The 24,217-nt window shown below is 36.6% G+C and overlaps 1 protein-coding gene across 1 annotated transcript in view; it reads left to right on the top strand.

Annotated features, from left to right (window-relative positions):
* Nucleotides 1-24,217, top strand: part of LOC309964926 (cytoplasmic dynein 2 heavy chain 1-like) — a gene marked incomplete at both ends in the record, with an annotated part of 239,188 nt that overhangs the window by 69,413 nt on the left and 145,558 nt on the right. The window contains 2 exons of the mRNA XM_082844100.1: nt 1,893-1,982; nt 22,832-22,897. Coding sequence (XP_082700226.1) covers nt 1,893-1,982; nt 22,832-22,897 — 156 coding nt within the window. The remainder of the gene's footprint in view (nt 1-1,892; nt 1,983-22,831; nt 22,898-24,217) is intronic.

Below are 24,217 nucleotides of genomic sequence, written 5' to 3'. Positions count from 1 at the left end.
TGATGTCTTTTCCACTAAAGTAAATCATTTGAAGTTGTTCTTACATTAGATTTGAAATAAAATGGCACCTAACGAAGAGCTTCTGCTTTGGGGGTAGGCTTTGTTAGTAAAATCTGTCATCTCAGTCCTGGGGGACAAGGTAAGCATTTCTCCCATGTATATATGTAATGTCCTTTGGACAAAGATAAGGTTTCAAGATGCAGGAAAGGGTTGAAGAATACATAATTGTGTTCTTTGTCCTTTGGTTTTAAAAAAAATTGAATTTTAATATGTTAAATTTAATCAAACCATTTATAATATTGTGCTGGTAGAAGAATTTTTACAAAAAACAGTAATAGTGTAAAGTCTGTGAGAGTTGGTTCATGATATATTGATCATATTTCTAATTTGCTGTGTCACAGGTAAATCTAGAGAGTCATTTATACTTAACTTTGTTTTTATTAATAATTTTGTATAAATTACTTAGAAAGTACACAGTAATAAGTTCATTTAAAATTCATTCTTATCTTTTAGTAAAAAAATTGTATGTTAAAATTCAATGACCCTATAAAATATAAGGACTGAGAAATAAGTTAGAAGGTCTAAATCAACTTAGTAAAAATACTGGTTATTTTGTACTGTTTAGAAAAGCTTATAGCTCAGTACTTCCTTAGTGACAATAGTTCTGTGATAATACGGCCATTGAATAACATTGACCTTTGCATGTGTTTGTACGTGTATATGCACATGTGTGTTTAGGTGGGCATTTGAGTTCATTTGAAAAATATAATCTGAAATACATAGAAGTACATACATTGAAAATCTACTGGACCTTGTAGGTACTATATTCTGTCTCACATTAGAGTGTCTTTTAGTGGATCTAAGCTTCAATTTCACATGTGATCTTTGTTAATAAATAGTAAAATTAAGAGAAGTGTTTGTGGTATGAACTGTGAATAATGAGCTCTCTTGGTTAGAACATGCTACTAACACGGCCAGAAACCTACATTTGATGTATCTGAGTATCAAGTCACAATGTTTTCTGCTAATTTCACACATTTTATTGCTCATCCTGTCGTCCTGGGTGTACTTCTCTAAACTGTTAAAATTATTTTGCTAGTTTTTTTTTTCCTTGCCAATTATCATCACAAGGAAGCAAGCAAATTTTGTCTAAATGTTATACCAGAATTGAATTCTGCAAGGCATGTATTCTCCAATTGCACCCAGAATGAAGTGAAACTTACATTCATATCACACCAAGGGAAAAGGCCAGCCTTTACAACATCCCCTCCACTATTCCTACCCCAAGCCATTTTTCATTAATCAAATAAAATATCCATTGATGATATTTTTCAAATCATAGCAATCATGTACAATGGAGGTACAAAAGCAGATAAAAAACTAAAACTATGTATGAATTTTTACACCACGTATTTCAAATTCAAGCTGGAGGGCATGGTTTAAGATTGTTTAAGTTCCTGTACTGGGGATGAGAAAATTCTTTATAGTATGGTTCTGGTCATACTGTTTTGGGGCTGGATTGGTAATTATAATACAAGTAATTAAATGGCTTTAACCCAGATTGACGTAGTATTTTTAATGCCAGTAGGAATCAAAGTGGTATGGTCAAATTCAATTCATATGATATTACTGGTAATTGATTATAATTTTCATTTATTGAAAGCTTTAACTCTATCTATACATTAAAAATACATCAGTTTTTTATTATATTAATGTAGAAGTTTAATGCACTTATTCGTCTAGTCCCTTGAGTCTGTTTGCTGAAGATAATTGTCCCAGAATCAGTTTTGAGTCTGGAGGAACAATTTATAAGCATGATTAAACTGTGGGGTACCTTTTAAATGTTCATGAATTTCCTAATGGTTTTTCAATTTTCAAATTGTAATCTACAGGATTCTGAAAATACAGAACAGAGGATTCAGTCTCTCATCAACTCATTAAAACATATGGTATATGAATATATATGCCGTTGCCTATTTAAGGTAAGAAACATTGTGTTTTTCACTTATAAAATATTACCTGAACCTTGATTTAATACAGTATTAGGTTAAATTATATTAAATTATACATAACTCTTTACATACTAAAAAGGTATTAAAATTGACATTTCTGATATTTTCCCAGAATAAAACTCATTACTAACCAGAATGTCTTACAGCACTTGGGATGTCGTAGGGAGAAAAGTGACAAGTAAAGAAGGGAGAGCAAACCCTGGGTTAGCTGACTTAGCCCTGAACATGTCAGTAGCCACTGAAAGAAGGAACGAGGATGGATTATGTAGGTCATTTTCTAGCCGATGTTTCTCAATCTCAGTACCAGTGACATTTTGTGCCACATAGTTAATTGTTGTGGGGGGCTGTTTTGTGCATTTTAGGATATTTAATGTCACCTCTGGCCTCTATCTTCTGGTGCCATTAGCCCTCCATTTCCCCGCTGTGACAATCAAAATCATCTCTTGACACTGCTGGATGTCCCCTGGGTTGGGGAACAAAATAATTGTCTATTCTTCTCATTATGAAGTAAACTAACACCTGATCCTGAGTTACGAAAGAAATTTGTCATAAGTCTTCAAATTATAGGGGACCCAGAGGAATATACAGTGAAACATATTTTAGAAATTTCTTAATATTATAGAAAACACAGAGGGTTTTCACTTAGGACTTCTTTTTAATGTCAGTCCTTGGGTATAGCTTGAGGTATGTTAAAAAAGCACTTTGTAAGGCAGTTAACTAAGTGAGAGGAATAGAGTTATTATGGTCCAATTATATAGGCTTCTTAGAAAATCTTGAAAAAGATATACTTAATATTGTTACTATAGAATAAGATAGTAATTTTTATGATTAGAGTGATTTTGTTGAAGATCTTTACTTCAGACAGAGAATAAACCCTTCAAAGTACCTTTCAGCACTTTGACAAGGGGTGTTATTGGAAATTCAAAGAATTATAGTTGAGGATTTCTGCAGAATTCCTTCTTTACTGAAAACTATGGATATATATTTTTCTTTTATAGGTCTTATAGTTTACTATAATTCTGAAAATCAACTATTTGGCCTTCAATTTTAACTTGTGTAAAATGAGGAATTGTAAGCAAATAATTGTCAGTAGTTATGATCCTAGATATAAGGATGATATATCAGTAGTTTCATTTGTTATAGATTCATGATATCTTTAAACATTTTTATAATGCATTATCTCATATAAAACTTTGTAAAATTTGATTACCCAAAATTTTAAAATACTTTCAGAAAATGTTTCAAATTTAATGAGCTATATAGAAGAAAACTTTAAACATTCATTTCATCCTCTCCTCTAACTCTTAGTCCTTCATTAGAGTAAACCAGTTCAAGGTTTGATATGTTCCTTATAATCTGTTTCTTCTCTCTTCATATTCATATGTACAAATATATAGATACAGTTTTAAAATTTTTCCTTACATTATAGTTTCTTCTGTAACAACTCTTTTGTGGCAATAGGTCCTGAAGATCTTTACATAAGTATAAATATGTTAACCTTATTATTTTGAGTGGTTGTGTAGCATTCCATAATATAATTATATGCTAGTACTCTACTGGTGGATATTAGATTATTTCTATATTGTTTGTTGTTATGAATGACTGCAGTTCAGTGAACAACCTGTTCAGTTCCTTCACCTTTATGTACATGTACGAGTAAGTAAGCAGTGGCTTTCTTTTCTAGGAGTTTTATGCTTTCAAGTCTTGCATTCATGTCTTTTTTTCCCCTCTTTTTTTATTGAAGTATAATTGATTTAGAATATTATATTAGTTTCAGGTGCACAGCATAGTGATTTGATATTTTTATACATTACATGATAAGTCTAGTAACCATCTGTCACCATACAAAGTTATTACAATATTATTGACTATATTCCCTATGCTGTACATTACACCCCCATAACCTATTTTATAACTGGAAGTTTGTACCTCTTAATCTTCCTCATCAATTTCGCTCATCTCCCAACTCCCTCTCCTCAGGCAACCACCAGTTTGTTCTCTGTATCTATGAATCTGTTTCTGTCTTGTTATGTTTGTTTTGTTTTTTAGATTCTACAGAAAAGTAAAATCATATGGGGTATTTGTCTTTCTCTGTCTAATTTATTTCACTTAGCATAATACTCTCTAGGTCCGTCCATGTTGTCACAAATGGCAAGATTTCATTACTTTTTTATGGGCAAGTAATATTGCATTGTGTATACACACACACACACACACACCACATCTTCTTTATCCATTCATCTTTGGATGGACACTTAGGATGCGTCCATATCTTGGCTATTGTAAATAATGCTGCAGTGAACATAGGGGAGCATACATCTTTTCAAATTAGTGTTTTTGTTCATTTCTTTTGAAAAATACCCCAAAAGTGCAATTGCTAGATCATATGGCAGTTCTATTTTTACGTTTTTTGACGAACCTCCATACTGTTTTACATAGTTGCTGTACTAATTTACAATCCCACCAACAGCGCACAAGGGTTCCCTTTTCTCCACATCCTTGTTAACCCTTGTTATTTGTTGTCTTTTTGATTATAGCCATTCTGGACAGACGTGAGGTGATATCTCTTTGCAGTTTTAATTTGCATTTCCTTGATGATTAGTGATGTTTAACATCCTTTCATGTGTCTGTTGGTCATTTGTTTGTCTTCTTTGGAAAAATGTCTATTCACGTGATTTGTCCATTTTTAAATAACAATTTACAGTTGTTATGTCTGCTCGTTGGATTGATCCCTTTATCATTATGTAATGTCTTTTTATGTCTCTTGTTACAGTCTTTATTTTAAAGTCTGTTAAATTCTGTTTTAAAGAAAGCTCCGCTTTCTTTTCATTTTCATTTTCATGGAGTTGATATTTCCATCCGCTCACTTTAGTCTGTGTTTGTCTTTAGTTCTTAAGTGAGTCTCTTATAGGCAGCATATATATGACTCTTGATTTTTTATTCATTCAGCCACTCTGTATCTTTTGATTGGAGCATTTAGTCTATTTACATTTAAAGTAATTATTGGTAGGTATGTACTTATTGCCATTTTAATAATTGTTTTCTGGTTATTTTTATAGTTCATTTTTGTTTCTGTCATCTTATTTTGCCCTCTTCCCTTGTGATTTGATGACTGTATTTAATTTTTTTTTGGATTCTTTTTTTTTGTATGTATCTCTTATAGATTTTTAGTTTGTGGTTACCATGAGATTCATATATAAAAACCTATTTGTGTGTGTGTGTGTGTGTTAGTTTAAGGTTTAAGTTGATGCTCTCTTAAGTTTGAATGCATGCTAACAATCCTGTGTTTTTACTCACCTTCCCCCAATGTTTACTGTTTTTTGTTTGTTTGTTTGTTTGTTTACTGTTTTTGACATCATATTTTGTATCTTTTTGTTTTGTGTACCCTGCAACGTTTCTGCTGAAAAGTCAGCTCATTGTCTTATGAAAGTTCCCTTGTGTATAACTAATTGCTTTTCTCTTGCTGCTCTTAAGATTCTTTCTTTATCTTTAATTTTTACCACTTTTTAGTAATGTGTCTTTGTTTAGACCTCTTTGGTTTCATCTTGTTTGGGACTCTGATTTCTGGACTTGGATGTCTTTTTCCTTTTCAGGTTAGGGACATTATCAGCTATTATTTCTTCAAATAAGTTCTTTGCCTCTTTCTCTCTCTCTTCTCCTTGTGAGACCCCCTATAAAGTGAATGTTAGTATGCTTGATGTTGTCCTTGAGGTCTTTTAAACTATTCTAAAATTTTTAAATTCCTTTTTCTTTTCTTTCTCTTCAGCTTGGGTGATTTCCACTACTCTGTCTTCTAGTTTACTGATTCATTTCATTTTATTATCTAATCTGTTTTGATTGCTTTCTCGTATATTTTTTATGTCAGTTATTGTATTCTTCAGCTCTGTTTAGTTCATCTTTATATTTTTTCACTCTTTGTTAACTTTTTCTCTGTGTCCATCCATTCATCTCCTGAGTTTGTTGAGCATCTTCATGATCATTAACTTGAACACTCTATTGGGTAGATTGCTTATCTCCACTTTACTTAGTTCTTCTTCTGGGGCTTTGTCTTTTTCCTTTGTTTCAAACATACTCCTCTGTCTCCTCATTTTGCTGAATTCTCTTTTTGTTTCTATGAACTCTAAGTCAAGTATGTTTTCCAATCTTGGAGAATGGTTTATGTGGGAGATGTCTTATGGAGCTTAGCAGCATACCCCCTTCTGCTTACCAGAGCTATATGCTCTAAGGTTGCCCCCTATGTGGGCTGCATGGACCCTTCTATTATGGCGGGGCCAGGTACTGTGGTCATACTAGTCAGCAGCACTGGTCCCTGTTCTAGGTGGCTACCAGGCCCTACTTCATGTATTGACTGCCAGGCCCTGGTGTGTGGGGCCATGTCCCAGCATGGCTGGTCACATAGCCTGAGGATCCTGGGGCTGGTGCTGGCCTGCTGATGGGCAGGACCAGGTTCTGGGCTGGCTGGCTGCAGGTCCTGGGGAGGCTGGAGCTCATGCCAGCCCACTGGTGGGAGGGGCTGGGGCTGCAGGACTTGGGGGCTGGGGAGGCTGGGGTTGGTATTGGTCTGCTGGTGTGCAGAGCTGGTTCCTGGATTGGCTGACTGTGGGTCTGGGGTTTCTGGCTCTGGTGCTAGCCCACTGATGGGTGGGTAAGCCCCTGACATTAGTAGGCTGGAGGGAGGACTCCAAAATGGTGCTGCTAGACCAGTGTCCTGGTGGTTGAACCTTATCATTCAACCCTACCCTAACTCTTGGCTGTCTCTTAAACCTTTGTGATTGTTCAAGCAGCCTATTATATTCTTATTATCTCCCTGTAGCTTGAGGGTGTCTCATGACCTGTCAGCATCATATGGAGGAAGTTTATCAGTCAGCAGTAGATTCAGGATGCTTTGAAGCCAGATGCTCAGGGAGCAAATTTTAAAGTATGAAAATATATACAGTCCTATGGGACTGCAAGTATAATCCCCACTGGCCATTTGAGCCAGGTGATCTGGTGGTGTCTCCTGATTGGCAGTTGCATAAACGGAGACTCTAGATACGTGTATAAGCTCTTTTCTAGGAGATACTGGCAAGCTATAGTAAGGCAGAAGGAGAGGACAAAGACGGCATTCACTGACCTATGATCCCTGAGAGGAGTTCCATAGGCCCCTAGGTATGCGCCAAACCTGAAGCCTGCCTCTCAGGCCAAAGCTCCAGTACAAGCAAATAGGCTTCTTTCACAGAAAGATGTGGGGGGGTGTCATTATGTTGTCTGTGCAGAACCTTGGAGATAGTAGCCTGCCAAGAACTGTCTCTCCAATTGTTAGAGTCCCATGGGACCCAGGAATGCAAGCTCTCTTGGCCTCCAGAGCCATATGATCAAGGGATGGCCCCTTGGCTGTAGCTACAAAAATCAGGGCTCCGAAAGTATATAAAGCTCACTTCTGAGAGATACTGGTGCCCTGGAGCATGGCAGAGAGAGAGTGAGAACATGTTGCCTGCTGGCTGTAGGGAGGCAGCGGGGGAACATAAAGATGGCACCCACCAGAAAAAGAAAAAAAAATAAGAAAGGTGGCACCCACTGGCCAGAGCAAAGCTGAGGGAGAGTGCAAATATGGTGCCTGATGCCTGGAGTGAGGCAGAGCATGTGCGGAAAGATGGCACCCACTAGAAAAGGAAAAAACAATGATGGCACCTGTTGGCTAGCAGACGGAGAGTGCAAAGATGGTGTTCCCTAGCCTATGTACCCAGAGAGTGTTCCAGCAAGTTCTTAGACATATGTATTAGATTAGATGCCTGCCTCTCAGGCCAATGCTTTAATCTACCCAAGTGAAGCTCTTTCACTTAAAGTCTGAGCTCCATCGGCTGCCCTGGGGCAGGTGAGTCCCAGCATAGGAGCCCTTTTTGAGCTGTTTCTCAGAAGAGTACACTCTTGTGGATATCGTTGTTGTGAGCCCAGTTGATTTGCAAAGCTAGATATTTTGGGAACTTGTTACTCAGGTGCAGGTCTTTAAAGTTGGGGTGCCTAGTATGGGGTCAAACCCTTCATTCCTCAAGCAGAGGTATGGCTTTTGAGTTTCCTCCTAACTTTGGGTCACTGTTCCAGGGGTGGGTTTTATGGCAAGACTGTATCCCAGCCTCTCCCACCCGCTTTGATGTGGTTTTCTTCTCTTTTGCCCAGTGTGTGGTAATTGTTCAGCCAGCCTGTAGGTATTTCTCAGAGGAAATTGTTCCTTCTTTAGCTGTAGACTTGGTGTGTCTATAGGAGGAAGTGAGTTTGGGATCTTCCTGTGTCATTGTCTTGAACCAGAACTCTATATTTCTTAATGGAAGTATAATGGCTGATCCAAGGGTGTAAACTTATGAAATTTTTTTTGGCATTATCAAATTGCCTTCTAAAAGGTTTTTATTACCAGTTATTATTCCTACACACAGAGTAATTAAGGTATCTTCTTTGCATCCTTGTCAACTCTGGATTTTATCACTGTTTTTAATTTTGTAGTTTATAAATATCTTATTTTTCTTTTTTCTACTTACTTTTATTAAGGTTTTTTTATTTTTACCTTCCCCCTTACTTGCCATATTTGTCTATTTGTCATATTTGTCTATTTTCTTTGCACTTTAAAGAATAAGTTTTGCTTTTAGAATAAGTCTATGTTAATTAATGTTTTAATATTTTCTTTTTTAATCATTGATTTATTTTTTGATCTCTATATTAATTTGCATTGTTCATTTTTTATCTTAAACTGGAACTCCCTACCCAATAAATAATTTCCCATCCCTCATCCCCCCCATCCCCTGGGAACCACCATTCTGATTTCTGTCTCTATGAATCTGACTACTCTTGGTACCTCATATAAGTGGAGTCATATAAGTGTTTGTCCTCTGCTTATTCACTTAGCATAATGTTTTCAAAGTTCATGCATGTTGTCAATGTGTGATTTAAAGTGCCCATTCTGTCCCCCTTCCTCCCTGAAACTCTTTGCCCCCCTCCCGCCCCGCCAAGTTCAGGAATCCACAGTGCTCTCTTAGGAGTTGGCCCTTGTGTCTCTCTTCTCTCTTCATTCCTGTGGAGAAGGGCTTTTCCTAGAGACTCTGCCATCCTCATTCGCTTAGTGATTCATCTCAGAGCCAGAGACGAAATGGAATTTCATTCCCAGCAAGGCTGGTCCTAAAGTCTGTGCTCATAAACTTGCTTTACAGTAATCTGTATACTTTGAATTTTTGTGCTCTGCCCACTCTGTTTCTCCCACCTATGCCAGAAGCATTGCTCCAGTGGACCAAGGGGCCCAAGCCTGAGGGACGGCCCCAGGATGTTCTGTGCCTGTGTGGTGGTTGGAGTGGTGACAGCAAGGGGGTACAGTTTAAACATGGAATTGCATTTTTATTACTTGATTGCTGCTTCTGCTGTTACCAAGGGAGTAAGGGGGCTCCTGTTACAGCTGCTTCTGACTGCAGTTCATGCTTTACTATCTATCCCTAGGAGGGAGTTTGAAACAATAAAAGGGCAGTTGAGGAGGTAGAGAGCGGCAGCACCTGTACCACCCTGCCACCAGACTTAGCAAGTCTGAATGTAGCTTTAATCTTTTTTATTTTCTAGTGAATAAATTATATGTTCTTATTTTATTTTCAGTGATACATTATACTTACTGATGAGATTTAAATCCTTTTGTTATATTTTAATAATGTAATTAGAGAAGGATATGGTAAGCATTTCAGTACCAAGATGATTTAATGTACAGTATCAGTGAAGTTTAGTGAGCATTACTTCTTTTTCGCAGAAAAGTTTGAAAATATAATAAAGTAAATGTTTAAAATGACTGATAATCCCAGAGGGTTACTTCTTTTATGTCACTTTACCTTTTAAAAGTATATTTAAGGTAGGCTAAAGCCAGCACTTTCCTGCACTAGGAGAGGGGTTGTAGGCTTACCATCCCAACATTTTAGTACCCAACTGGAATTTTCCATTGCCTATCTTGAGTAATACTTTTCTATTGTGAAAAGTTGAAATTATTTTTAAAAAATGCTATAGTTTATAATTCTTAAGACTTTTTGTTTTCTTTTAACATCTTTATTGGAGTAGAATTGTTTTACAATGGTGTGTTAGTTTCTGTTTTATAACAAAATGAATCAGCTATACATATACATATATCCCCATATCTCCTCCTCTTGCATCTCCCTCTCACCCTCCCTATCCCCCACCCCAGGTGGTCACAAAGCACCGAGCTGATCTCCCTGTGCTATGTGGCTGCTTCCCACTACGTATCTGTTTCACATCTGGTAGTATATAAGAGTCCATGCCACTCTCTCACTTCATCCCAGCTTACGCTTCCCCTTGCCCGTGTCCTTAAGTCCATTCTCTATGCCTGCATCTTTATTTCTGTCCTGCCCCTAGGCTCTTCAGAAACATTTTTTTTTTTTTAGATTCCATATATATGTGTTAGCATATGGTATTTGTTTTTCTCTGACTTACTTCACTCTATATGACAGATTCTAGGTCCATCCATCTCACTACAAGTAACTCAATTTCGTTTCTTTTTATGGCTAAGTAAGTTTCCATTGTCTATATGGCCACATCTTCATTATCCATGCATCTGTCTATGGACACATAGGCTGCTTCCATCTCCTGGCTATTGTAAATAGAGCTGCAATGAACATTGTGGTACATGACTCTTTTTTTTTTTTTTTTTTTTTGTGAGGGAGAGAGAAAGTTTTATTGTCTAAAGCCACTAAGATTTAGGTTTTGTTACAGCGGCTAACACTACTTGCCTTAACTAACAGAGATAATGTGTGGTTTTTTTTTTTTTTTTACATCTTTATTGGAGTATAATTGCTTTAGAATGGTGTGTTAGTTTCTGCTTTATAACAAAGTGAATCAGTTATACATATGTTCCCATATCTCCTCCCTCTTGCGTCTCCCTCCCTCTCACCCTCCCTATCCCACCCCTCTAGGTGGTCACAAAGCACTGAGCTGATCTCCCTGTGCTATGCAGTTGCTTCCCACTAGCTGTCTATTTTACATTTGATAGAGTATATATGTCCATGCCACTCTCTCGCTTTGTCACAGCTTACCTTTCCCCCTTCCCATTTCCTCAAGTCCATTCTCTAGTAGGTCTGTGTCTTTATTCCTGTCTTACCCCTAGGTTCTTCATGACATTTTTTTTTTCTTAAATTCCATATATATGTGTTAGCATACGGTATTTCTCTTTCTCTTTCTGACTTACTTCACTCTGTATGACAGACTCTAGGTCCATCCACCTCATTACAAATAGCTCAATTTCGTTTCTTTTTATGGCTGAGTAATAGTCCATTGTATATACGTGCCACATCTTCTTTATCCATTCATCTGATGATGGACGCTTAGGTTGTTTCCATCTCCAGGCTATTGTAAATAGAGCTGCAATGAACATTTTGGTACATGACTCTTATTGAATTATGGTTTTCTCAGGGTATATGCCCAGTAGTAGGATTGCTGGGTCATATGGTAGTTCTATTTGTAGTTTTTTAAGGAACCTCCATACTGTTCTCCATAGTGCCTGTACCAGTTCACATTCCCACCAGCAGTGCAAGAGTGTTCCTTTTCTCCACACCCTCTCCAGCATTTATTGCTTCTAGATTTTTTGATGATGGCCATTCTGACTGGTGTGAGATGATATCTCATTGTAGTTTTGATTTGCATTTCTCTAATGATGAATGATGTTGAGCATTCTTTCATGTGTTTGTTGTCAGTCTGTATATCTTCTTTGGAGAAATGTCTGTTTAGGTCTTCTGACCATTTTTGGATTGTTTTTTTTTTTTGTTTTTATATTAAGCTGCATGAGCTGCTTGTAAATTTTGGAGGTTAATCCTTTGTCAGTTGCTTCATTTGCAAATATTTTCTCCCATTCTGAGGGTTGTCTTTTCATCTTGTTTATGGTTTCCTTTGCTGTTACAAAAGCTTTTCAGGTTCATTAGGTCCGATTTGTTTATTTTCGTTTTTATTTCCGTTTCTCTAGGAGGTGGGTCATAAAGGATCTTGCTGTGATTTATTTCATACAGTGTTCTGCCTAAGGTTTCCTCTAAGAGTTTTATAGTGTCTGGCCTTATATTTAGATCTCTAATCCATTTTGAGTTTATTTTTGTGTATGGTGTTAGGGAGTGTTCTAGTTTCATTCTTTTACATGTAGCTGTCCAGTTTTCCCAGCACCATGTATTGAAGAGGCTGTCTTTTCTCCATTGTATATTCTTACCTCCTTTATCAAAGATACGGTGACTATATGTGCGTGGGTTTATCTCTGGGCTTTCTATCCTGTTCCATTGATCTATCTTTCTGTTTTTGTGCCAGTACCATACTGTCTTGATTGCTGTAGCTTTGTAGTATAGTCTAAAGACAGGGAGCCTGATTCCTCCAGCTTGGTTTTTCTTTCTCAAGATTGCTTCGGCTATTCGGGGTCTTTTGTGTTTCCATACAAATTGTGAAACCTTTTGTTCTAGTTCTGTGAATAATGCCATTGGTAGTTTGATAGGGATTGCATTGAATCTATAGATTGCTTTGGGTAGTAGAGTCATTTTCACAATATTGATTCTTCCAATCCAAGAACATGTTATATCTCTCCATCTGTTTGTATCATCTTTAATTTCTTTCATCAGTGTCTTATAGTTTTCTGCATACAGGTCTTTTGTCTCCTTAGGTAGGTTTATTCCTAGGTATTTTATTTTTTCTGTTGCAGTGGCAAATGGGAGTGTTTTCTTGATTTCAGTTTCAGATTTTTCATCATTAGTGTATAGGAATACAAGAGATATCTGTGCATTAACTTTGTATCCTGCTACTTTGCTAAATTTGTTGATTAGCTCTAGTAGTTTTCTCGTAGCATCTTTAGAATTCTCTATATAGTATCATGTCATCTGCAAACAGTGACAGTTTTACTTCTTTTTTCCAAATTGGATTCATTTTATTTCTTTTTCTTCTCTGATCACTGTGGCTAAAACTTCCAAAACTGTGTTGAATAATAGTGCTGAGAGTCGACAACCTTGTCTTGTTCCTGATCTTAGTGGTAATGGTTTCAGTTTTTCACCATTGAGAATGATGTTGGCTGTGGGTTTGTCATATATGGCCTTTATTATGTTGAGGTAAGTTCCCACTCTGCCTACTTTCTAGAGAGTTTTTATCGTAAATGGCTGTTGAATTTTGTTGAAAGCTTACTCTGCATCTATTGAGATGATCATATCGTTTTTTCTCCTTCAGTTTGTTAGTATGGTTTATCACATTGATTTGTGTATATTGAAGACTCCTTTCATTTCTGGGATAAACCCCACTTGATCATGGTGTATGATCCATTTAATGTGCTGTTGGATTCTGTTTGCTAATATTTTGTTGAGGATTTTTGCATCTATGTTCATTAGTGATATTGGCCTGTAGTTTTCTTTCTTTGTGACATCTTTGTCTAGTTTTGGTGTCAGGGTGATGGTGGCCTCGTAGAATGAGTTTGGGAGTGTTCCTCCATCTGCTATATTTTGGAGGAGTTTGAGAAGGATAGGTGTTAGCTCTTCTCTAAATGTTTGATAGAATTCGCCTGTGAAGCCATCTGGTCCTGGGCTTTTGTTTGCTGGAAGATTCTTTTTCACAGTCTCAATTTCAGTGCTTGTGAATGGTCTGTTTATATTTTCTGTTTCTTCCTGGTTCAGTCTTGGAAGGTTGTGCTTTTCTAAGAATTTGTCCATTTCTTCCAGGTTTTCCATTATATTGGCATATAGTTGCTTGTAGTAATCTGTCATGATCCTCTGTGTTTCTGCCGTGTCAGTTGTTACTTCTCCTTTTTCATGTCTAATTCTGTTGATTTGAGTCTACCCCCTTTTTTCTTGATGAGTCTGTCTAATGGTTTATCAATTTTGTTTATCTTCTCAAAGAGCAAGCTTTTAGTGTTATTGATCTTTGCTATTGTTTCCTTTGTTTCTGTTTATTATTATTTCTGATCTGATCTTTATGATTTCTTTACTTCTTTGGAGTTGTTTTTTCTTCTTTCTCTAATTGCTTTAGATGTAAGATTATGTTGTTTATTTGAGATGTTTCTTGTTTCTTGTGGTAGGATTGTATTGCTATAATCTTCCCTCTTAGAACTGCTTTTGCTTCATCCCACAGGTTTTGGGTGGTTGTGCTTTCATTGTCATTTGTTTCTAGGTATTTTTTAAATTTCCTCTTTGATTTCTTTAGTGATCTCTTGGTTATTAAGTAGTGTATTGTTTAGCCTCCATGTGTTTGTATTTTTTACAGATTTTTTCTGTAATTGCAATCTAGTCTCATAGCGTTGTGGTCAGAAAAGATACTTGATACTATTTCAATTTTCTTAAATTTATCAAGGCTTGATTTGTGACCCAAGATATCATCTATCTTGGAGAATGTTCCATGAGCACTTGAGAAGAAAGTGTATTCTGTTGTTTTAGATGGAATGTCCTATAAATACCAATTAAGTCCATCTTGTTTAGTGTATCATTTAAAGCTTTTGTTTCCTTATTTAATTTCATTTTAGATGATCTGTCCATTGGCGATAACAGTGTGTTAAAGTCCCCTCCTCTGGGGATTTTCCCTTTTACAGCTGTTACCATTTGCCTCATGTATTGAGGTGCTCCTATGTTGGATGCATAAATATTTACAGTTGTTATATCTTTTTCTTAGATTGATCCCTTGATAATTATGTTGTGTCCTTCTTTGTCTCTTGTAATAGTCATTATTTTAAAGTCTATTTTATCTGATATGAGAATTGCTACTCCACCTTTCTTTTGATTTGCATTTGCATGGAATATCTTTTTTCATCCCCTCACTTTCAGTATGTTTGTGTCCGTAGGTCTGAAGTGGGTCTCTTGTAGACAGCACATATGCGGGTCTTGTTTTTGTTTCCATTCAGCCAGTCTGTGTCTTTTGGTTGGAGCATTTAATCCTTTTACATTTAAGGTAATTATTGATATGTATGTTCCTGTTACCATTTTCTTAATTGTTTTGGGTGTGCCATTGTAGTTCTTTTTCTTCTCTTGTGTTCCCTGCCCAGAGAATTTCCTTTAGCATTTGTTTTAAAGCTGTTTTGGTGATGCTGTGTTCTCTTAGCTTTTGCTTGTCTGTAGAGGTTTTAATTTCTCCATTGAATCTGAATGAAATCCTTGCTGTGTAGAGTAGTCTCGTTTGTAAGTTCTTCCCTTTCATTGTTTTAAAAATGTCTTGCTACTCCCTTCTGACTTGCAGAGTTTTTGCTGAAGGATCAGCTGTTAACCTTATGGAGATTCCCTTGTATGTTATTTCTTGTTTTTCCCTTGCTGCTTTTAATATTTTTTCTTTGTGTTTAATTTTTGATAGTTTGATTAATATGTGTCTTGGTGTGTTTCTCCTTGTATTTTTTCTGTATGGGACTCTCTGCGCTTCCTGAACTTGACCTTTTCCTATCCTATATTAGGGAAATTTTCAACTATAATCACTTCAAATATTTTCTCAGTCCCTTTCTTTTTCTCTTTTTCTTCTTTGCGACCCCAGTAATTCAAATGCTGGTGCAATTAATATTGTCCTATAGGTCTCTAAGACTGTCCTCAATTCTTTTCATTCTTTTTTCTTTATTCTGCTCTATGGTAGTTATTTCCAATCTTTTATCTTCCAGGTCACTTATCCGTTCTTCTGCCTCAGTAATTCTGCTATTGATCTATTCTAGAGAATTTTTAATTTCATTTATTGTGTTGTTCATCATTGTTTGTTTGTTCTTTAGTTCTTCTAGGTCCTTGTTAAATGTTTCTTGTATTTTCTTCATTCTATTTCCAAGATTCTGGATCATCTTTACTATCATTACTCTGAATTCTTTTTCAGGCCTATTTCTTCTTCATCTGTTTGGTCTAGTGGGATTTTACCTTGCTCTTTCACCTGCTATGTGTTTCTCTGTCTTCGCATTTTGCTTAACTTACTGTGTTTGGGGTCTCCTTTTCGCAGGCTGCAGGTTCGTAGTTCCTGTTGTTTTTGGTGTCTTCCTCCAGTGGCTAAGGTTGGTTCAGTGGGTTGTGTAGGCTTCCTGGTGGAGGAGACTAGTGCCTGTGTTTGGTGGATGAGACTGGATCTTGTCTTTCTGCTGGGCAAAACCGCATCTGGTGGTGTGTTTTGGCATGTCTGTGACCTTTTTATGATTTTAGGCAGCTTTCTGCTAATGGGTGGGGTTGTATTCCTGTCTTGCTAGTTGTTTGGTGTAGGTGTCAAGCACTGTAGGTTGCTGGTCGTTGAGATGGTGATCTCTGGGAGAGCTTTTGCCGTTTGATATTACATGGAGCCAGGAGGTCTCTGGTAGACTAGTGTCTTGAACTCGGCTCTCCCACCTCAGAGGCACAGGCCTGACACCCGGCTGGAGCACCAATACCCTGTCAGTCACATGGCTCAGAAGAAAAGGGAGAAAAAAAGAAAGAAAGAAAGAAAATATAAAATAATAAAATAGCATAAAGTTATTAGAATAAAATATAATTATTAAAAAAGTTAAAAAGTTGTAAAAAAAAAAGAGAGAAAAAAGGAAAAAAAGAAAGAAAGAAAGAAAGAAAAGAACAACCAAACCAAAAACAATTCTACCAATCAGAACAAGTGCTAAAAGCTATGCTAAAAAATAAAAAAATAAAAAAAAAATGGACAGACAGAACCCTAGGACAAATGGTAAAAGCAAAGCTATACAAGCAAAAGTCACACAAAGAAGCATGTACATATACACTCACAAAAAGAGAAAAAGGAAAAAATATATATATATATATAAAAAGGAAGAGAGCAACCAAATCAATAAACAAATCTACCAATGATAATAAACTCTAAATACTAAACAAATATAAAGCATGACGTTGCAACAGCCTGAGGCCCGCCGTTTGTTCTCCTGGGGATGTTGTCCCTGCATCACGTGACCCTAGCAGTGGTGGGCTGCACAGGCTCTGGGGAGGGGAGGTGTGGATAGTGACCTGTGCTTGCACACAGGTTTCTTGGTGGGTGCAGCAGCAGCGTTTGCATTTCATGCCTGTCTGTGGTGTCCACGCTGATAGCCGTGGCTTTTGCACATCTCTGGAGCTTGTTTAGGCGGTGCTCTGAATCCCTTCTCTTCACGCACCCCGAAACAATGGTCTCTTGCCTCTTAGGCAGGTCCATACTTTTTCCTGGACACCCTCCTGGCTAGCTGTGGTGCACTAGCCCCATTCAGGCTGTGTTCACGCAGCCAACCCCAGTCCTCTCCCTGGGATCTGACCTCCGAAGCCCGAGCCTCAGCTCCCAGCCCCGACCCGTCCCAGCGGGTGAGCAGACAAACCTCTCAGCCTGGTGAGTTCTGGTCGGCACCGATCCCCTGTGCGGGAATCTTTCCGCTTTGCCCTCTGCACCCTTATTGCTGCATGGCTCCAAAGCTTCCCCACCAGCACCCCCCCTGTCTCTGCCAGTGAAGGGGCTTTGTAGTGTGTGGAAACTTTTCCTCCTTCACAGCTCCTTCCCAGAGGTGCAGGTCCTGTCCCTATTGTTTTTGTCTCTGTTTTTTTTTTTTTTTTTTCTTTTGCCTTACGCAGGTACATGGGGAGTTTTTTGACTTTTGGGAAGTCTGAGGTCTTCTGCCAGCATTCAGTAGGTGTTCTGTAGGAGTTGTTCCACATATAGTTTTATTTCTGATGTATTTGTGTGGAGGAAGGTGATTTCCACATCTTACTCCTCTGCCATCTTGAAGGTCTCTTAAGACATGTTTTTAATTGATAATGGAATATCTGTTTTGTAAAATTTGTATTTCTATAGGAGTGATATTAAATCTATTCATCTTGAATTCAGCATTCCATAGAGTTTCAGTGGTGAATAAAAATTCAGAAAGCACATTAATTGTAAAACTGAGGTGCATTTCTCAAGATTTAGCACTCTAACCTTACTTAGGATGGAACCAATTTTATATTTTAGTGAAAGGTTTTCAGTTTTTAGCAGTCAGCGTTACGTTAAACTGACTGCCAGAGCTTCTCTAATGCTGGTTTTGCTGTTGTGTTAGTGAGAGCAGTATGACAACAATAGACTCTTGAAATAGAGAGAGAATTATTAGTATTCACATCACATTGAACTGAAAGCATCTTGACCTGGAACAGAAAAATGATTGACTTGTTTTATATCAGAAAATTTAGACTTTTAATGAACTAAACCAAATGGGGAAAATTGTCTAGTACTTTCGGTTTAGATTATTAGCTATATCATTCTTTTTATTCATGAGTTCAAAAGTGTTTATTTCAGTAACGTAAGTACCTTAGACAATGATAGGATAAGTAGCACATTTGGTTTCCCCAAACTTATGATGATTATAGTAAACCTATGTACAAGTTAGTACCTTTACATATCATTTCTTCATCACAGTGTATTGTTTCAAATAGATACAAAATAATGGAATTTGTTAGCGTATTAAATAATTTCCAACTATATTGGGCCAGTACAGAAACGGGTTAAAGAAAATGTTGTGAGACCATATGATTCTTATCGTTTCCCCTTATGGAAGTATTGTCTAAAAGATTTGAAATGGTATAGGAAGAATGTCTGGTTATGTATAAATAGAAGTTTTTCATGCAAAGTCCTTCTAAGCTTTATGCCTATGCAGCTCACCTTGCCTCTTTCTTCAAATGAATTTGCTAGTTGATTGATTAAAATTCAGATGAATATTATGTTTTACAAATAAAATAATTATAGCATCTCATGATTGTATTTATCTTACATCTCATTTAATTTGAATTATGGTATTTTTCCTATAAAATGTGTTTTCTTATAATAAAAACATGGAAGTTCTCTGGTTGGGTGTTTAGAAATTTTATAAACTGTGGTTATTAAAATGAATCTTGGTAATTTAGATAATTTTCTTCTGCTTTGATAGCTTTGAAACTTTTAGTATTGTATCTAACCCTTTAGAGTTTCTGGAAGTATAGGTAAATGTGCATGGAATTCTTTTTTAAAATGTATGATTTAGCTTCAAGCACAAGTGTGAGTGCCTAAGTTCTATCCTATATCAACTTCTTTGAGATTAAAACAAAATTTTTCTTCATATGGTAACATCTACTTAGACTTTTCATTAAACATATTTGAAAGCAATGAATATTATAGGGTAGAAAAAATGAATGAATTATAGTTTCTACTGCTTCTTAGTCTCTGAGATTTGTGGGATTTATGGAATATTTTTGAAATAAATTTCCTTTCCAATATTACGTACTATATCTTTTTACTGTAAAGCAGATAGTTACTATCTGTCGCCTTTTAAGACTTACAGTGTTCTAGGCACTAAGTGCTTTAACACATTGTTAATTAATTCCCACAACAATTCTATTATATAAAGGAAGAAGCCGAGATTTAGAGCTTTAACCTTTCTCTAGGTTACTCAGATGTAGTGGGTGTTGGAGCTAGAATTCAAACCCATTTTGCATGATGCCAAATACGTCTTGGTAATAGAATGTGGTTAAAACAAACCATTACGTTTGGAAATGAACTTCTTATCAGGTATAAAGTTGACTTTAAGATTCTCTCATATTGTATTAATCCTTCTCTAATAGTCTCACTCTTTTTGAATTTTTACTAGAGTATGATGTGTGTGTGATGGCATGGTATGGAATATGTGGCTGACATATACCATCCAGTGGTCTACTGTCTCTTACTGTTTTTCTTCATTCAGCTAGTTAATTATGTAGATAATCAGCTGAAGTTTTGTTTATTATGTTCTCTTGATATTAAATTATTTTGTAACAGAACCCAAGCATACTGAAATAAATTGAACTTAAAACACCCAAATTTTCCAACTCATAAGCTCGGAAGATCAAGGATATTATAGGTCCAAAATGTTTTCTAAACTCTGGTTATTGACAGGTTTTTTTTGAAACAAATATTCAGATAATCCTTAAGCTTAATTAGTTCATTCTTGATTTTACCTCAGGGTAATTGGGAATGTGTCCTCTGTCTCTCAGTAAACTATAATTTTATGTTTATTCTTGAATTATCATTGTTCCTCATTATAAAATCATTGTTAAATTCTTATGGCTAAAGGAATTCATTGGTACAGCTAGGCAACCAGACAGCTACCATAAACAGCTTTCTTCTGCCATCTCCCAGTTGGAAAATCATAGAAGATGATCCTGGTTTGCCTGGCTTAGGTCATATGGCATCCCTTGTACCATTATCTGTGGCACGATATATTGAGATTGGGCCAACTTGATTATAGGCTTATCCCTAAGGTCAGGATGTCTTCTGTGACTAGAAAACAAAGAAAAGGATGACCACCATTACGCATTTACTGACTACATAATATGTGCCTATTTTTTGCCAACATTTTAGAGCTTGGCTCAGTAATAATCAATAAAGTAGTTCATTGACTCCAGTGGATAATCTGGGGCTCAGAGAGTTGTAGAGCCTTCTCTTCTCTCCACTAACACTAGAGACTACATTACTCTTCCTTAGTGCAAAGAAAGAAATGGCTAAATAAATGTATAAAATGTATTAAAAGTGTGCATTATATGTGTGTAAAAAAGAATTAACTGTATTATTAAGTGATAAAGCCTTCAAAGTAATACATTTATTGTCTTGTTTATCTTAATCATTATTTCTTTACCTTAGCTGAGGGATGCTATTATAATCATTTACAATATTTGTTAGTGTGTAAAATAAGCAACTTACTGCCTTATACAGCTAGCTACTGTTCAATCCCAAACCTGAATTCCTTTTTTTAATATTCTCTTTTTTTATATTTACTTATTTATTTTTTGGATGCGTTGGGTCTTAATTGTGGCATGCAGGATCTTTCATTGTGGAGAGTGGGCTCTTCAGTGCAGTGCACAGGCTTCTCTCTAGTTGTGATGCACGGGCTCCAGAGTATGTGGGCTCAGTAGTTGTGGCACGCGGGCTTAGTTGCCTCGCGGCATGTGGGATCTTAGTTCCCCGACCAGGGACTGAACCGGTGTCCAGTGCATTGCAAGACAGATTCTTAACCATTGGACCACCAACAAAGTCTCCAGCCAAACCTGAATTCTAACCTTCTAATTCCAAAGAATATTACACATCTCTCCCAATGATATGCCTTGCTTTTTATATATTTTAAGCCACATGGTAGCTATTTTATATACACTGTAGTTGGTTGTAACTGTTTTTCTCATACCTGAGTGATGGCCATCTGCTTCCAGTTTTTATGCTTTATTTTCAGTCATTGACTATGTTGTAGTTGTGAACATATGTTTGTTTTTTAGTTATTCACTTAATACATATTTATTGAGTACTTGCTATATATATATATATATTTATATGTATATATACACACACAAACATACCCAATATATACTTTTTTTTTTTTTTTTTTGTGGTACGTGGGCCCCTCTCACTGTTGTGGCCTCTCCCGTTGCAGAGCACACGCTCTGTTCGCGCAGGCTCAGCGGCCATGGCTCACAGGCCCAGCCGCTCCACGGCATGTGGGATCTTCCCGGACCGAGGCACGAAGCCGTGTCCCCTGCATCGGCAGGCGGACTCTCAACTACTGCGCCACCAGGGAAGCCCCCAATATATACTTTTATAAAATAAATTATTATTTTGTATTGTATTATTCAAGACACTGGATTTTTCCAACAGAGGGGTGGTTTTCTTGCAGGCAAAGAGATCACTTGCTGGTAGTATTTACAGGAGGATCTTTTTTTGTTGAGCATATCTTTTGCATATATTGTATTGTAATATCCTTATATTTATCTGTAGGTTTATAAGCATGCACAGATATAATATTATACGAATAAAGTATTATTTACAATATGGGAAAAGCTAAATAAAGTTTGAATTAGAACTTGGTAGGAAAGATGGTGCTTGAGCAGATGGTTTTGTTAGTAAACTGGTTGCTGTTTTTTTTTTTTTACGGAAATGATATAAGCTTATTTTAGAAAGTTTGCAAAATACACCTAAGAAAAAATAATGAAATAAAAATAACCTGTAATCTCAAAAATAAATCACTGATAAAAAGTTTGATATCTATTTCTAATTTCTTTTGCAGCTATATATCCATATCTGTTTATATAAACATATTTGTTTAAATAAACAATATGAGCTATGCTATACACTTTGATTTGACTGTTATTCATGATAGACTTTTGAACATTTATTTCAGTTTTCCCTCCATTATAAAAAGCCTTGCAGGACTTCCCTGCTGGTCCAGTGGTTAAGGCTCCATGCTCCCAATGTAGGGGCCCTGGGTTTGATCCCTGGGCAGGGAACTAGATCCTACATGCATGCCGCAACTAAGAGTTCACATGCCGCAACTAAGAGTCCTCATGCCACAACCAAAGACCCCGCATGATGCAACGAAGATCTCGCATGCTACGCTGAAGATCCCACGTGCCACAGTGAAGATCCCATGTGCTGTGACTAAGACCTGGCACAGCCAAATAAATAAATAAACATTTTAAAAACCTTGCAATGAATATGCTTATTTCTTCTCTAGGAGTACATTTTTGATCCCCTGCATAAATTTCTAGAAGTGAAGTTTCTTGATTTAGGGGCATACAGAGTATTCAGGAGAATATAACATACTGACAAATCGAAGATTACTAATCCAAAAGGTTGATCTGGTTAGTAATGACTAATCTAAACCTCACAATCATATTTCAGCTAGTTAAATCTGTTTGTTTTTAATGAGATGTACATACTGATTAATCCTTAGCACTATCTCTAAAAGTGTTAGCACTCTCTCTGTACTCTCATCCCCAGCTTAGAAGAGTTGTCATATGTAGATGATAAAAGTAGATTATTAGATGACAGAATACAGATTTTGTGAACCAAAATTTAAGGACTATGCTTTTCCAAAAACACAAATTTAGAAAAAGCAAGATAACATCTGTTATTCTTTTCAGGCTGATCAGTTGATGTTCGCTTTGCATTTCGTTCGAGGCATGCATCCTGAACTTTTTCAAGAAAATGTAAGTGGAAGGAAAGGAGAAAATTATTTAAAAAGTTGCATAGAAATCTGGTAATGGGCAGACTTATGGTTAGATTAGAAGTTACTTAAGGCTAGAAATTACATGTCAATCTATTTTTTACTTAGTTAGAAGTTTAGTGTAAGATGCTGATTTACAGTTCTACTCTCGTTTGGGTGAGCCCAGTATTCTGAAGCAATGGTAAGGCAGGGAAAGAACTCTAACTTACCATGCTACCTAGATTTTTCTGAACACAAGTCCACTTTTCCAGGGCACCAGAAGAGTCAGCCTTCTTATTTCCCTCGTCTAAGCAGTGGAACTGATGAATATAAAAAAGTTAAACAATATGGGTATGCCACTACATTATTTATTACCTCCACTGACTTGCTCAGAGTCAGCAGATGAAGCAAGAGGGTAGGCAGTTCTCAGAAGCCTTCTTTGAGCCTGTAGGTTTATGTTAATATTTTAATGTATAATTTATCTTTTTTTGTCTGTGACTTCATTTCTGGTCTACCATATAACCCCCTCTCAAACTTGAAAAGAATTTCCTTCAAGATAGAACTAAGTAATCCATCTCTGACCTGCTTCTAATATTAAAAAAATTATTTGTAAGTGATTTTTCTCATTATTATGCCATTATCATTAAAGTGAGCATTCAGTAGCCAGGGTGGCAGCAAATAGTATATATGGACAGTGCACTTTGACCTAGTAACCTTTAACTCTCTATGGTCAGATTGTAACTGTGCTCTGGGTTCCCCTCATTTGAATAGTTAAAAGAAGGCATACCATTCCATGTGACTGTTTTCTCTTTTTCTCTAACTCCACATGCTCTGGCTGACTTGTATAGTTTCTTCCAAATTTAACTTGACTCTTTTTATTTACACTATTTACTTTGATACCTTTCCCTCCTCCTGTATGTTTTTCACCATGCTCAGTATGTTCTGCTGTATAAGACTTAATTTTCCCTAGTTTTCCCTCCTGGAGTATAAATAAATTATCATTGGGAAAGGAGAACAGTTTTATTTGACTCGCATAAAGTAGTACTGATAACTTGTATTTTATTTATTTGTGACTGTATAACTTCAGTAGGAAGAATGAGTGGTCAGAGTGGGTGGAGGCAGGAAGTATGTTGCTTTGGTAATTTTTCCATATGGCTCTCAAATTTTAATATGTCCTGGCTTTATTTGCTGGCCAATGTGGAACAAATAATATGGTAGTGCCCATAATTATCTGAATGGGTAACCCAGAGTGAAGACATAGATTTTCTAAGAGCTCTAGATTCTGTAACACTTGATCAATTTTGATTCCATGGGTTTTTTTTAA

This window comes from Leucopleurus acutus (assembly GCF_964270905.1).
Source record: "Leucopleurus acutus genome assembly, chromosome: 8".
NCBI classification, from domain to species: domain Eukaryota; kingdom Metazoa; phylum Chordata; class Mammalia; order Artiodactyla; family Delphinidae; genus Leucopleurus; species Leucopleurus acutus.
The sequence above is the reverse complement of the archived record's forward strand: the minus strand, read 5'-3'. Positions and strand labels throughout refer to the sequence as shown.